Below are 17380 nucleotides of genomic sequence, written 5' to 3'. Positions count from 1 at the left end.
CCCAAGCAGGCTCCACACTGTCAGCACGGAACCCAGTGCGGGGCTTAAACTCACAAACCGTGAGATCATGACCTGAGCTGAAATCAAGAGTTGGACACTCAACTGACTGAACCACCCAGGCGCCCCTCTGAATATTTTTTAACTCAAGTAAGTTTTAAATTTTTTTAATTTTTTTTCATGTTTATTTATTTAAAAGAGAGAGAGTGTGTGTACATGAGCAGGAGAGGGGCAGAGAGAGAAAGAGAGAGAGAATCCCAAGCAGCCTCTATCCCAACACAGGGCTCTATCTCATGAACCATGAAATCATAACCTGAGCCAAAATCAAGAGTTGGACGTTTAACTGACTGAGCCACCCAGGTGCCTGTTTTTTCCTTTAATTTTTAAAAATTTTTTATTCAAATATATTTTATGCCATTATGAAGGAATTCTAACTAAAACAGGGAAACATCAGAATCTATAATCAACATCACATACTTTCTCTCACATTTTCATCATATCTTCGTCCTAAGAATCATTACATACCCAAAGCATTTGTTAGACAGAAGCAGAGTTTGCTCAGCTGAACTGAATTTGATCGGTTAGCTTTCATGATCATCACTATCTGCAGCTTTCCCTCAATCACAATTTTTTTTTTGCGGGGGAGAGAGAGAGAGAGCAAGCACGAGTGCAAACAGGGAAGTAGGGCAAAGAGACAGAGAACCTCAAACAGGCTCTAAACTCAGCGCAGAGCCCAACACAGGGCTCAATATCACAACTGTGAGATCATGACCGGAGCTGAAATCAAAAGTTGGAGGCATAATTGACTGAGCCACCTAGGCACCCTTCCCTCGATCATATTAATAACTAATATCTCTTGCTTTGCTTGCCTATGCTATTTCCATGGATGTAAGTATTCTATGCTTCCAATTGTTTGTATCATAAGATGAAATGTCACTCTCCCTATGCAGATCTATAATTAGTTCATTGTTCATAGGTGCTACCTAATAATCTGAATATGGGCCTTGACATAAAGACATCTCTCTCTCTCTCTCTCTCTTTCTCTCTCTCTCTCTCTCTCTCACACACACACACACACACACACACACACACACACACATACACAATACCATCTTATTTATTCCCAGGTCAAAGATGAAATTTGAATTTTCAAAACTTAGTAATTTATGTAAGAATAAATTTCAAAATAAAAGGAAAAAGAATTAATTTCAAAAAGCTTACTAAAAAAAAAAGCTTTATGCTCACATTATAAATTTAGAAAGCCAGCCATTTAATGAACATTTAAATACACAGATACAAACATACACATTCAGTTAGTGCTATTTAATACTATTAAATTTTTAAGGGCCGCTAAGAAAGACAGAAAATGGTTTTTATGTAAGCAAAAACAATGTTCACATACAAATACTACCCCTATTCTGGAGGAATCAACAATTTTTTAGTAAAAAAAGTCAGAATAGAATGTTTATTGGCCCATTAGTTTTTAACACCTCCTGCAAAATCAGAGACATGTCATTCTAAAACAAACCTAACAGATCATATGAAGCAAAAATATTATCAGGGAACATTAACTTTACCACAAAGCATAGCAATCAAAACACTTTTCAAAATCCGATCTAATGCTAGCAATCATTATATTATATAATCACTTAAACCCCCAAAGTACAGGGAAAAAACATACACTTGACCATTTTCAATCACAAGTTCTTTAGAGAATAAAATATTCTTTGAACTAAACCTCATGAGAACCAGAATTCCCTTTTCAATATATGGTCTCTCCTAGAGCTGTAACTAAATATTACTGAGTGGCAGAAAAACAAATCTCAAGAAATGATGGACTTAAAAAATTTCATTGTAGAAAGCACAAAGCAAATCCTAATAATACCAATTTTAAAATGATAGCTCCCCTGCTTCAAGAGAAGCAAATATAAAAACTCACCGTAATGACTAAAAGACCCAACTGGATATGTTGAGCCTCTGATGGACTTTAATGAGCATAATCACTAAGCAACTTAAATTAGAAAGTCAGTTTTATTTAGTGGTTGATTAAATCATTATTAAATTCATAGATTGTGAAATTAATAGTTCAATTTTAATCAAAACTTTTCAAAGTCAAATTCAATAGTGTGTAACACAGAACATGAAACTAATTTTGTTAAATCTTCAGATGTCCTATGTTGAAATTCTATTAATTCTATGGCATTAAATATAAAAATAATATATGATTCATTTACCAATCATATCTTCCAAATCCATACACTGAATGGGAATTTCATTAATATAAAAGTACAATTAAGTCCTCTGGGTTTATATTTCTTAAATACCAACAAAAGACTCAACATACCGAGTTTGGACTTTTCCAGAATAATGTTCTGTATTTGTATTATATCTCCTGAAACAGGGGAGCTAACACTTTCCAACTGGTTTATTAATATATCATGCATCTTGACCTAGAAAATCTCTAAGAACCCCTCCAGTTCTAAAGAGCTAAATTAAATCAAAGGCATCAAAATTGGCAAAGATGAAGTCAAGCTTTCAGTTTTTGCAGATGACATGATATTATATATGGAAAAATACGATAGACTCCACCAAAAGTCTGCTAGAACTGATACATGAATTCAGCAAAGTTGCAGGATACAAAATCAATGTACAGAAATCAGTTACTTTCTTATACACTAACAATGAAGCAACAGAAAGACAAATAAAGAAACTGATCCCATTCACAATTGCACCAAGAAGCATAAAATACCTAGGAATAAATCTAACCAAAGATGTAAAAGATCTGTATGCTGAAAGCTATAGAAAGCTTATGAAGGTAATTGAAGAAGATATAAAGAAATGGAAAGACATTCCCTGCTCATGGATTGGAAGAATAAATATTGTCAAAATGTCAATACTACCCAAAGCTATCTACACATTCAATGCAATCCCAATCAAAATTGCACCAGCATTCGTCTCAAAACTAGAACAAGCAATTCTAAAATTCATATGGAAACACAAAAGGCCCCGGATAGCCAAAGTAATTTTGAAGAAGAAGACCAAAGCAGGAGGCATCACAATCCCAGACTTTAGCCTCGGCTACAAAGCTTAATCATCAAGACAGCATGGTATTGGCACAAAAACAGACACATAGACCAATGGAATAGAATAGAAACCCCAGAACTAGACCCACAAACGTATGGCCAACTCATCTTTGACAAAGCAGGAAAGAACATCCAATGGAAAAAAGACAGTCTCTTTAACAAATGGTGCTGGGAGAACTGGACAGCAACATGCAGAAGGTTGAAACTAGACCACTTTCCCACACCATTCACAAAAATAAACTCAAAATGGATAAAGGACCTGAATGTGAGACAGGAAACCATCAAAACCCTAGAGGAGAAAGCAGGAAAAGACCTCTCTGACCTCAGCCGTAGCAATCTCTTACTCAACACATCCCCAAAGGCAAGGGAATTAAAAGCAAAAACGAATTACTGGGACCTTATGAAGATACAAAGCTTCTGCACAGCAAAGGAAACAACCAACAAAACTAAAAGGCAACCAACGGAATGGGAAAAGATATTTGCAAATGACATATCGGACAAAGGGCTAGTATCCAAAATCTATAAAGAGCTCACCAAACTCCACACCCGAAAAACAAATAACCCAGTGAAGAAATGGGCAGAAAACATGAATAGACACTTCTCTAAAGAAGACATCCGGGGGCGCCTGGGTGGCTCAGTCGGTTAAGTGTCCGACTTCAGCTCAGGTCACGATCTCGCGGTCCATGAGTTCGAGCCCCGCGTCAGGCTCTGGGCTGATGGCTCAGAGCCTGGAGCCTGCTTCCGATTCTGTGTCTCCCTCTCTCTCTGACCCTCCCCCGTTCATGCTCTCTCTCTGTCTCAAAAATAAATAAACTTAAAAAAAAAAAAAAAGAAGAAGACATCCGGATGGCCAACAGGCACATGAAAAGATGCTCAATGTCGCTCCTTATCAGGGAAATACAAATCAAAACCACACTCAGATATCACCTCACGCCAGTCAGAGTGGCCAAAATGAACAAATCAGGAGACTATAGATGCTGGAGAGGATGTGGAGAAACGGGAACCCTCTTGCACTGTTGGTGGGAATGCAGACTGGTGCAGCCACTCTGGAAAACAGTGTGGAGGCTCCTCAAAAAATTAAAGATGGACCTACCCTATAACCCAGCAATAGCACTGCTGGGAATTTACCCAAGGGATACAGGAGTACTGATGCATAGGGGCACTCGTACCCCAATGTTTATAGCAGCACTCTCAACAATAGCCAAATTATGGAAAGAGCCTAAATGTCCATCAACTGATGAATGGATAAAGAAATTGTGGTTTATATACACAATGGAGTACTACGTGGCAATGAGAAAGAACGAAATATGGCCCTTTGTAGCAACATGGATGGAACTGGAGAGTGTGATGCTAAGTGAAATAAGCCATACAGAGAAAGACAGATACCATATGTGTTCACTCTTATGTGGATCCTGAGAAACTTAACAGAAACCCATGGGGGAGGGGAAGTGAAAAAAAAAAAGAGGTTAGAGTGGGAGAGAGCCAAAGCATAAGAGACTCTTAAAACCTGAGAACAAACTGAGGGTTGATGGGGGGTGGGAGGGAGGGGAGGGTGGGTGATGGGTATTGAGGAGGGCACGTTTTGGGATGAGCACTGGGTGTTGTATGGAAACCAATTTGACAATAAATTTCATATGTTGGAAAAATAAATAAATAAATAAATAAATAAATAAAAAGCTAAATTATACATCTAGTTTACAACTATTATTTTTAAGCCTCAAAACTTCCCGAAGTCTCTGCATATTATTAACACCTTGATTTCAATAGTAAACTTTAGAGAGGAAATTCTCTTTAATTTTCTCTCACAATGCAACAGAGAAAATAAAGACAAAGACTTGAATAATGACCATGAACATGACCTAAACTAGAAAACAAGCTGTTACCTCAAAGGAAGAGAAAAATTACCTGTGGGTAATTTATGCTTCTCCTCTATATTCTATAAAATACTGAAAATATTATGTTCAAAAGAAATATAAGTGTGGGGGCACCTGGGTGGCTCAGTCGGTTAAGCATTTTGGCTTTGGTTCAGGTCATGATCTCACAGTTCATGGGTCTGAGCCCCATGTCAGGCTCTGTGCTAACACCTTGGAGTCTGGAGCCTGCTTCAGATTCTCTGTCTCCCTCTCTCTCTGCCCCTCCACTGCTCACACTCTGTCTCTCTCTCTCTCTCTCTCTCTCTCTCTCTCTCAAAACTAAATAAATATTTTAAATAAATAAATAAAATAAAGTTTCATTTCCAAAAGCAAAAGGTAAATGCTTTCTCTTAAGTCATTTTCTCTTCAGTCAAAACCAATTATGAATTCAAAGCAAAAATAATAATAGCCAGCTCTGAGGATGCAAAACCAGAAACATTTCATTTTTTATGGTTTAAATTTTTTAATTTGGCAAATATCTTTTTAGAAAAAAAATGTTTAATGTTTATTTATTTATTTACTTAGAGAGAGAGAGAGAGAGTGCACGCACACACAAGTGGGGAAGAGGCAAAGAGAGAGGGAGAGAGAAACCCAAGCAGGTTCCAGTCTGACAGCACAGAGCCCGATGTGTGGCCTGATCCCATGACTGGGAGATCTTGACCTGAGCTGAAATCAAGAGTCAAATGCTTAACTGAGACACTCAGGCGCCCCCAAGAGAAAAAAATTTTAAACTCTTGCCCCCCCACTCCAAAGGCCACTAACCTATTAGCAAAAATAATAATAATAAAGGAATATATACAAGAAAAATATATTAAGGAAACGTGATAGATGAATTTTTTATGAAAAGAAAAACACTGCACTTACTATGTAAAGGAACAGTATTTTAATTAAATAAATATTCATTATGGCACAAAAACAGACACTCAAATCAATGGAACAGAATAGAGAGCCCAGAAATGGACCCACAAACATATGGCCAACTAATCTTTGACAAAGCAGGAAAGAATATCCAACGGAATAAAGACAGTCTTTTCAGCAAGTGATGTTGGGAAAACTGGACAGCAACACGCAGAAAAATGAACCTGGACCATTTTCTTACGCCATACACAAAAATAAACTCAACATGGATAAAAGACCTAAATGTAAGACAGGAAGCCATCAAAAGCCTTGAGGAGAAAGCAGACAAAAACCTCTTTCACCTCTGCCGCAGCAACTTGTTACTCAACATGTCTCTGGAGGCAAGGGAAACAGAATCAAAAATGAACTATTGGGACCTCATCAAAATAAAAAGCTTCTGTACAGCAAAGGATACAATCAGCAAAACTAAAAGGCAACCAATGGAATGGGAGAAGATATTTGCAAACGACATATCAGATAAAGGGTTAGCATCCAAAATCTATAAAAAACTTATCAAACTCAACAGCCAAAAAACAAATAATCCAGTGAAGAAATGGGCAAAAGACATGAATAGACACTTCTCCAAAGAAGACATCCAGATGGCTAACAGACACATGAAAAAATGCTCCACATCACTCATCAGCAGGGAAATACAAATCAAAACCACCATGAGATACCACCTCACACCTGTCAGAATGTCTAACATTAACAACTCAGACAACAACAGATGTTGTGGAGAAAGAGGATCTCTTTTGCACTGCTGGTGGGAAGGCAAACTGGTGCAGCCACTCTAGAAAACAGTATGGAGGTTCCTCAAAAAATTAAAAATAGAACTACCTTATGACCCAGGAATTGCACTACTAGGTATTTATCCAAGGGATACAGGTGTGCTGTTTTGAAGGGACACAGGCACCCCAATGTATATAGCAGCACTACCAACAATAGCCAAACTCTGGAAAGAGCCCAAATGTCCACTGATGGATGAATGGATAAAGAAGATGTGGTTTATATATACAATGGAGTATTACTCAGCAATCAAAAAGAATGAAATCTTGCCATTTGCAACTACGTGTATGGAACTAGAGGGTACTATGTTAAGTGAAATTAGTCAGAGAAAGACAAAAATCATATGACTTCACTCATATGAGGACTTTAAGACACAGAACAGATGAACACAAGGAAGGGAAGCAAAAATAATATAAAAACAGGGAGGGGGGGAAACATAAGAGACTCTTAAATATGGAGAACAAACAGAGGGCTACTGGAGGGGGTGTGGGAGGGGGGGATGGGCTAAATGGGTAAGGGACATTAAGGAATCTACTCCTGAAATCATTGTTGCACCATATGCTAACAAACTTGGATGTCAATTTAAAAATAAAATTAAATTTGGGGGAAGGAGCCAAGATGGCGGAACAGCATGGAAGCTTTTTGTGTGTCTCATGTCCATGAAATACAGCCAGACCAACACTAAACCATCCTACACACCTAGAAAACCGATTGGAAGATTAACACAACAATCTGCACAACCTGAACCACAGAATTCAGCAGGTATGCGACACGAAGAGCTGAACTTGGGGAGTAAGAAGCCCCAAAAGGAATTCACCCCAAAAGAAAGAGCACGAAGAAACGACAGCCAGGGATTTAACCAACATGGACACAAGCAAGATGTCTGAACCAGAATTTAGAATCACGATATAAGAATACTAGCTGGAGTCGAAAATAGATTAGAATCCCTTTCTGCAGAGATAAAAGAATTTAAAAATAGCCAGAATGAAATTAAAAATGCTATAACTGAGCTGCAATCACGGATGGATGCAGTGGCAGCAAGGATGGACGAGGCAGAACAGAGAATCAGCGATATAGAGGACAAACTTAGAATAACGAAGCAGAAAAAAAGGGAGATTAAGGCAAAAGAGCACGATTTAAGAATTAGAGAAATCAGTGACTCATTAAAAAGGAATAGCATCACAATCATAGGGGTCCCAGAGGAGGAAGAGAGAGAAATAGGGGTAGAAGGGTTATGTGAGCAAATCATAGCAGAAAACTTTCCTAACCTGGGGAAAGACACAGACATCAAAATCCAGGAAGCACAGAGGACTCCCATTAGAGTCCACAAAAACCGACCATCAACAAGGCATATCATAGTCAAATTCACAAAATACTCAGGCAAGGAGAGACTCATGAAAGCAGCAAGGGAAAAAAAGTCCCTAACCTACAAGGGAAGACAGATCAGGTTTGCAGCAGACCTATCCACAGAAACTTGGCAGACCACAAAGGAGTGGCAATATATATTCAGTGTGCTGAATCAGAAAAATATGCAGCCAAGAATTCTTCATCCAGCAAGGCTGTCATTCAAAATAGAAAGAGAGATAAAAAGTTTCCCACACAAACAAAAATTAAAGGAGTTTGTGACCACTAAACCAGCCCTGCAAGAAATTTTAAGGGGGACTCCCTGAGGGGAGAAAAGATGAAAATATATATATATACATATATATATATGTATATATATATGTATATATACCAAAAGCAACAAAAAATTAGAAAGGACCAGAGAACAACACCAGAAACTCCAACTCTACAAGCATCATAATGGCAATAAATTCATATCTTTCAGTACTCACTCTAAACATCAATGGACTCAATGCTCCAATCAAAAGACATAGGGTAACACAATGGATAAGAAAACAAGATCCATCTATATGCTGTTTACAAGAGATCCACTTTAGACCTAAAGACACCTACAAATTGAAAATAAGGGGATGGAGAACCATCTATCATGCTAATGGTCAACAAAAGAAAGCCAGAGTAGCCATACTTATATCAGACAATCCAGACTTTAAAATAAAGACTGTATCAAGAGATGCAGAAGGGCATTATATCATAATCAAGGGGTCTATAGACCAAGAAGACCTAACAATTGTGAACATTTATGCACCAAATGTGGGAGATAATCAATTAAACACAAACATAAAGAAACTCATAAATAGTAATACCATAATAGTAGGAGACTTCAACACCCCACTCACAGCAATTGACAGATCATCTAATCAAAAAATCAACAAGGAAACAATGGCTTTGAATGACACATTGGACCAGATGGACTTAACAGATATATTCAGAACATTTCATCCTAAAGCAGCGGAATATACATTCTTCTCCAGTGCACATGGAACGTTCTCCAGAATAGACCATATACTGGGACACAAATCAGCCCTAAGTAAGTACAAAAAGATAGAGATCATACCGTGCATATTTTCAGACCACAATGCTATGAAACTCGAAATTAACCACAAGAAAAAATTTGGAAAGGTAACAAATACCTGAAGACTGAAGAACATCCTACTAAAGAATGCATGGGCTAACCAAGCAGTTAAAAAAGAAATTTAAAAGTATATGGAAGTCAATGAAAACGACAGCACCACAACCCAAAACATGTGGGGTGCAGCAAAGGCGGTCATAAGAGGAAAGTATATATCCAGGCCTTCCTAAAGAAGGAAGAAAGGTCTCAGATACACAACCTAACCTTACAACTTGAAAAGCTTGAAAAAGAACAGCAAATAAAACCCAAAACCAGCAGAAGACAGGAAATAATAAAGATTAGGGCAGAAATTAATGCTATTGAAACCAAAAAAAAAACAGTAGAACAGATCAATGAAACCAGAAGCTGGTTCTTTGAAAGAATTAACAAAATTGATAAACCACTAGCCAGTTTCATCAAGAAAAAGGAAAGGACCCAAATAAGTAAAATCAAGAATGAAAGAGGAGAAATCACAACCAACACAACAGAAATAAAAACAATAATAAGAGAATATTATGAGCAATTATATGCCAATAAAATGGGCAATCTGGAAGAAATGGACAAATTCCTAGAAACATATACACTACCAAGACTGAAACAGGAAGAAATAGAAAATTTGAACAGACCCATAACCAGTAAGGAAATGGAATTAGTAATAAAAAATCTGCCAAAACACAAGAGTCCAGGGCCAGATGCCTTTCCAGGGGAATTCTACCAAACATTCAAGGAAGAGTTAACACCTATTCTCTTGAAACTGTTCCAAAAAATAGAAATGGAAGGAAAACTTCCAAACTCTATGAAGCCAGCATTACCTCGATTCCAAAATCAGACAGAGACCCCACTAAAAAGGAGAACTATAGACCAATTTCCCTGATGAGCATGGATGCAAAAATCCTCAACAAGATATTAGCCGACTGGATCCAACAATACATCAAAAAAATTATTCACCACGACGAAGTGGGATTTATACCTGGGATGCAGGGCTGGTTCAATATCCACAAAACAATTAACGTGATTCATCACATCAATAAAAGAAAGGACAAGAACCATATGATCCTCTCAATAGACACAGAGAAAGCCTTTGACAAAATACAGCATCCTTTCTTGATAAAAACCCTCAAGAAAGTAGGGGATAGAAGGATCATACCTTGAGATGGTAAAAGCCATATACGAGTGACCCAACACTAATATCATCCTCAATGGGGAAAAACTGAGAGCTTTCCCCCTAAGGTCAGGAACAAGACAGGGATGTCCACTCTCTCCAGTTATTCAACATAGTATTGGAAGTCTTAGCCTCTGCAATCAGACAACACAAACTAATAAAAGGCATCCAAATCAGCCAGGAAGAGGTCAAACTTTCACTCTTCACAGACAACATGATACTCTATATGGAAAACCCTAAAGATTCCACCAAAAAACTGCTAGGACTGATTCATGAATTCAGCACAGTTGCAGGATATAAAATCAATGCACAGAAATCGGTTGCATTCCTATACACCAACAATGAAGTGACAGAAAGAGAAATCAAGGAATTGATCCCATTTACAGTTGCACCAAAACCCATAAAATACCTAGGAATAAATCTAACCAAAAGGTGAAAAATCTATACACCGTAAACTATAGAAAGCTTATGAAAGAAATTGAAGAAGACACAAAGAAATGGAAAAAGATTCCATGCTCCTGGATAGGAAGAAAAAATATTGCTAAAATGTCGATACTACCCAAAGCAATCTACATATTCAATGTGATCCCTATCAAAGTAACACCAGCATTCTTCACAGAGCTAGAACAAATAATCCTAAAATTTGTATGGAACCAGAAAAGACCCCAAATAGCCAAAGCAATCTTGAAAAAGAAAACCAAAGCAGGAGGCATCACAATCCTGGACTTCAAGCTATACTACAAAATTGTAATCATCAAGACAGTATGGTACTGGCACAAGAAGAGATACTCAGATCAATGGAACAGAATAGAGAACCCAGAAATGGACCCACAAACATATGGCCAACTAATCTTTGACAAAGCAGGAAAGAATATCCAATGGAATAAAGACAGTCTCTTCAGCTAGTGGTGCTGGGAAAACTGGACAGCGACATGCAGAAGAATGAACCTGGACCACTTTCTTACACCATACACAAAATGGATGAAAGACCTCAATGTAAGACAGGAAGCCATCAAAATCCTCGAGGAGAAAGCAGGCAAAAACCTCTTTGATCTTGGTCGCAGCAATTTCTTACTCAACACATCTCCAGAGGCAAGGGAAACAAAAGCAAAAAAGAACTACTGGGACCTCATCAAAATAAAAAGCTTCTGCACAGCAAAGGAAACAATCAGCAAAACTAAAAGGCAACCGACAGAATGGGAGAAGGTATTTGCAAATGACATATCAGATAAAGGGTTAGTATCCAAAATCTACAAAGAATTATCAAACTCAACACCAAAAAACAAATAATCCAGTGAAGAAATGGGCAAAAGAAATGAGTAGACACTTCTCCTAAGAAGACATCCAGATGGCCAACCGACACGTGAAAATATGCTCAACATCACTCACCATCAGGGAAATACAAATCAAAACCACAATGAGATACACCTTGCACCTGTCAGAATGGTTAACATTAACACCTCCGGCAACAACAGATGTTGGCAAGGATGCGGAGAAAGAGGATCTCTTTTGCATTGTTGGTGGGAATGCAAGCTGGTGCAGCCACTCTGGAAAACAGTATGGAGGTTCCTCAAAAAACCAAAAATAGAACTACCCTACAACCCAGCAATTGCACTACTAGGCATTTATCCACGGGATACAGGTGTGCTGTTTCAAAGGGACACATGCCCCCCCCCCATGTTTATAGCAGCACTATCAACAATGTCCAAAGTATGGAAAGAGTCCAAATGTCCATCAATGGATGAATGGATAAAGAAGATGCGGCATATATGTACAATGGAGTATTACTCGGCAATCAAAAAGAATGAAATCTTGCCATTTGCAACTAGCTGGATGGAACTGGTGGGTATTATGCTAAGTGAAATTAGTCAGAGAAAGACAAAAATCATATGACTTCACTCATCTGCGGACTTTAAGAGACAAAACAGATGAACATAAGGGAAGGGAAACAAAAATAATATAAAAACAGGGAGGGGGACAAAATAGAAGAGACTCATAAATATGGAGAACAAACTGAGGGTTGCTGGAGGGGTTGTGGGAGGGGGGATGGGCTAAATGGGTAAGGGGCATTTAAGGAATCTACTCCTGAAATCATTGTTGCACTATGTGCTAACTAACTTGGATGTAAATTTTAAAAAATAAAAAATAAAGTTAAATTACAAATAAATTAATTAATTTAATTTAATTTTAAAAATAAATAATAAAAGCAGACTGATTTAAAAAACTTTTTTTTCATTAAATAATTTTTGAATTTCATATTATGGCCAGGTAAAGAGAGAACAATAGTTCTTTTTTTAAAAAAAAATTTTTTAATGTTTATTTTTGAGGCAGGTAGAGACAGAGCATGAACGGGGGAGGGTCAGAGAGAGAGGGAGAGACAGAATCTGAAACAGGCTCCAGGCTCTGAGCTGTTAGCATAGAGCCTGACATGGGGCTCGAACTCACTGATCGCGAGATCATGACCTGAGCCAAAGTCGGACACTTAATCCACTGAGCCACCCAGGCGCCCCGAGAACAATAGTTCTAATCAGAAAACAGAACAAGTCAGAAAGCTCATTACGAGGAAGGGAAAGAAAAGCAAAAAGAGGAGCAAAAGAAACAGAAAGATGGAAGAAAAATATGACACAAAGCTATGGATTTAAGAGAAATGAGAAAAGAGGAAAGTACGAATAGTCAGGTTGAACCATATAAACTGGAGATCACTTAGGTACAACCTGAATAAGTTTTCTGAACATCCCATAAGCTCTGCAGCAAGGACTATAATTCACAGAGCAACAACATTTAGTAATCCATTAAGCTTTGAAGAAACAATCAGCCTGCAATCTTTCACGCTATGATCAGAACAATAGTGCTTTACAGGATGAGACCCAAACAAGCAAGCAGACCCAAACAAGGCTGCAACGTGCCTTACTTCAGATCACGTGCCACACTGCAAAGCTGAAAAATAAAAACTTGTTGGCACCAAGTAAAAAAATTTTAATATTTTTTAATTCTTTTATGTTTATTTATTTTTGAGAGAAAGAGACAGAGACAGAAACAAAGCAAAGGAAGGGTCAAAGAGAGAGAGAGAGGGAGACACAATCTGAAACAAGCTCCAGGCTCTGAGCTGTCAGCACAGAGCCCGATGTGGGGCTCAAACTCACGAGCCATGAGATCACAACCTAAGCTGAAGTTGGCGCTTAACCGACTGAGCCACCCAGGCACCCCCCAAGTAAAATTTTTTAATCACAAAGCACTAGTATCCTCTATGGTGAAAAACCCAGGCTGCTTTTATTTTGCACCTTGTCACTGGAGTGCTAGAAGGCTAAATTAGGAAAATTCATGCAACTTATGTTTGTGACTATCTTCCCTGTTACATTCTTAGTCATAACTGGCTAACTTTCCAAACTACTGAAAACAGGGTCCCTAAGCAAGAAGACCAAATCCATGACTCAGCTCGATGGCTCTCACATGTTTTTCTCCACCACTGATTCACCTCCTGAACCAGGAGCTAAGAGGGAGGATAGCCCATGAAATTTAGGGTAGCACATAAGAGTGAACAGACAGTAAAGTATGCTACACAGAGAGCTCTAAACTTATCTAAAATCCACATCCAAAGTACTCAAACTACTAATTTAACCAAACAGCAAAAAAATAATATCAGTCCCTGAATCAGAACACATTGAATATCTTGGGTTGAATGAAGACTGTACAAAACATTAAATAATTTGAAAGTGACAGAGTATAAATTTTATCCCAATACTACCTTTCTATCTGAACAGCACTGATTAGGCCACTACTTCTTAATATAACCAAGAGTCTCCATCTTTTTTGACACGGGGAAAAAAAAAACATTCATTTTCTTCAATAACGGATATCACTAAGAGTTTAAAGTGAAGTAGCCAGTATCTGCAGAAGGTATACATGTGGGGACAAGACAAAGAAGAAACAAGGTATCACTCTAGATTTTATGCCCTTGGGCTTCCCAGCAAATGCAGAATAGTAGTGTGCTGCATCAGCCAAATAGATGCATCCAATAAATGTTTATGGAAGCACACACTATGGTGGAATCTTGGTATGTGAAATGAATTGTTAACCTCAATGCATTCACAATCTCATGGGAGAGATACACGTACCAGATTTGGGTGAGTGTTATGCTAAACTGTGGTGAAGATACTAAACTAAGTACTAAGGAAACACAAAGTTGGGAAAAGGAAAAATTCTGACTAGTAGGATGGGAGAGTGGGGAAAGATGGAATCATGGAAGGCATCACAGATTGCAAGATGTCAGAACAGGGCATTACAGGATACATAGGAGTTTACTAAAGGGAAAAAAAATAGGGCATTACAGGTTACATAGGAGTTTACTAAAGGAAAAAAAAATAGGGCATTACAGGATACACAGGAGTTTACTAAAGAGAAAAAAAAGGAGCAGTTCAGTCAATGTGGGTCCAAAAAATGAACAGCCTTAAAAAGCAGGAAGATACAAAAATATACAATGTGTTTAGGAAGCCAAGAGCACGCTAATGTGGCTGAAGCAAGGTAAGAGGGCTAATGGAAAGAGAAGAAGCTGAAAGAGTTAACACGGAGTCACAAAGCCAGGGCCTTAGATTGTATGACAAGAAGCTGAACTTCAGTCTGAAAACAACAAGCAGACATTGATGGTTTTTTAATAAAGTGAGGGTGACAAGATCAGATCAATATCTTAGGAAGACAAATGTGGTGATGGTGTGAAAGCTTGATTATTGGGGAATGGAAACAAAATGATCAGGTACAAAATGACTACAAAAGGGAGTCTTTGAAATCATTAGATTTATTGATTATAAACCCTGACCCCCTCTCATCTTGGTATCATTGTTCTATGCACCGAAAAAAAAAAAAAAAAGCAAGAAAAAGGTAAACCCCTGAATAAATTCTAAAATATTCTACAATTCAGTTTTCACTAATTTGACTAGTTTTCCCAATTTTTCTAAAGAAGAGATGATTCTTAAATATATCTTTGTTGTAATCAGCATCTCTGGTTTCAAAATTTTATATCAATGTCACTAAAATTACTTTCATACTATTATCTCATGGCATGTAGTGAGGGGAAAAAACCTGTTAAACATCAGATTTGACCCAATAAAGTAATTGCCATAGGGTTTTCTTTTTTATCCTTACCATTACAAGTTCTTCCTGTAATTCACTGTAACTTTTTTCATTATACTGGAGTCTCTTTGAAAGGTCTATAATTGCTTTCTTCTGTTCCTCGATCTCTTCATTTAGTTTCTTGTTTTTGGAGAAATACTCTCTTTCTAATCTGAAAAGTTAAAGTGTCAGAGCAGATTTTTCAAATATGGTTTTATCAAGTCCTATTACATAGCTTTAACATGACTGGCAGATGTATTATCTATCATGTGTTTGTGCCAAAGGCTTTTAAAGGCCACCTCTCATTTTTCCGAACAGAAAGGATTGCATATTCTTAAATGAAAGACTTTAAAGGAATAATACCTTGCCCCTTTGTTAGCAGGTATTTTACTATGCCCAAGGTTATAAGCAAAATCGATTTGGTTAGCATTGATTTGGTCTCACCATTATCTTTGATGAACAAAACCCACACACCACAGTTCAGTTAGCTCAGAAACTGCCTCAAGACAGAAAACAGTTCTATCAAACAATTTTCAGATTAAAATACAACACTGCAAATGGAACAAATGCTTTATTCGTGAATGTCCTTGCAAGTGGAACTTAGTGTGATGGCATAGAAAATCCAAAAGAAAGAATCCTCAAAACACATTCATATTCACGATTGAAACACATAGAATTCTTTGCTTTTCTTTCTTTTTCAAGTTTGTATTTAAATTCTCGTTAGTTAACATACAGTGCAATATTAGTTTCAGGTGTAGGATATAGTGATTCATCACCTACAAACACAACACCCGGTGCTCAGCACAAGTGCCCTCCTTAATACCCATCACCCATTTAGCCCATCTTCCACCCACCTCCCTCCAGCAGCCTTCAGTTTGTTCTCTATAGTTACAAGTCTGTTTCTTGGTTTGCCTCTCTCTTTTTTTTCCCCTCTTCTCTTTTTTTATGTTCATCTGTTTTGTTTCTTAAATGCCACATATGAGTGAAATCATATGGTATTTGTTTTTCTCAGACTTATTTCACTTAGCAAAATACTCTCTAGCTCCATCCACATCATTGCAAATGGCAAGATTTCATTCTTTTTGATGGCTGAGTAATACCCCACTATGTATGTGTTTGTGTGTGTAAATACACACACATATACAGCACCTCTTCTTTATCCACTCATCAGTCAATGGACATTTGGGCTCTTTCCATAATTTGGCTATTGTTGATAGTGCTGCTGTAAAAACTGTGGTGCTGGAACCCCTTCGAATCAGGATTTTTGTATACTTAGAGTAAATACCTAGTAGTGCAATTGCTGGATCATAGGGTAATTCTACTTTTAACTTTCTGAGTATCCTCCATACTGTTTTCCAGAGTGGCTGCATCAATTTGCACTCCCAGCAACAGTGCAAGAGGGTTCCCCTTTCTCTGCATCCTTGGCAACACCTATTGTTTCTTATGTTGCTAATTTTAGCCATTCTGCCAGGTGTGAGGTGGTATCTCATCATGGTTTTGATTTGTATTTCCCTGATAATGAGTGATGTTGAGCATCTTTTCATGTGTCAGTTAGCCATTTCGATGTTTTCTTTGGAAAAATATCCATTCATATCTTCTGCCCATTTGGGATAATTTGTTTATTGGGTGTTGAGCTTGATATGTTCTTTATGGATTTTGATACTAACCCTTTATCAGAGAAGTCATTTACAAATATCTTCTCCCATTACAAAGGTTGTCTTTTGGTTTTGTTGATTGTTTCCGTCACTTTGTACAACATGTTTACCTTGGTGAAGTCCCAATAGTTTATTTTTGCTTTTGTTTCCCTTGCCTCAGAAGACCTATCTAGTAAGAAGTTATTACAGATGATGTCAAAGAAGCCTGTGTTCTCCCCTAGGATTTTGATGATTTCCTGTCTCACATTTAGGTCTTTCATCCATTTTGA

The 17380-nt window shown here is 37.6% G+C and overlaps 1 protein-coding gene across 11 annotated transcripts in view; it reads right to left on the bottom strand.

The window, feature by feature from the left end:
* Positions 1-17380, bottom strand: part of CCDC171 (coiled-coil domain containing 171) — a 308137-nt gene that overhangs the window by 212520 nt on the left and 78237 nt on the right. For 10 of the 11 annotated variants that reach the window (XM_078436783.2, XM_078436780.2, XM_078436779.2 and 7 more), the window contains one exon: positions 15490-15628. The exons of the other annotated variant lie outside the window; for it this stretch is intronic. In XM_078436783.2, coding sequence (XP_078292909.2) covers positions 15490-15628 — 139 coding nt within the window. The remainder of the gene's footprint in view (positions 1-15489; positions 15629-17380) is intronic. 11 annotated transcript variants of the gene reach the window in all.

Source organism: Panthera onca, chromosome D4 (genome assembly GCF_046562875.1).
Source record: "Panthera onca isolate mPanOnc1 chromosome D4, mPanOnc1 haplotype 2, whole genome shotgun sequence".
In the NCBI taxonomy this organism is placed as follows: domain Eukaryota; kingdom Metazoa; phylum Chordata; class Mammalia; order Carnivora; family Felidae; genus Panthera; species Panthera onca.
This window is presented reverse-complemented; position numbering and strand designations above follow the sequence as displayed.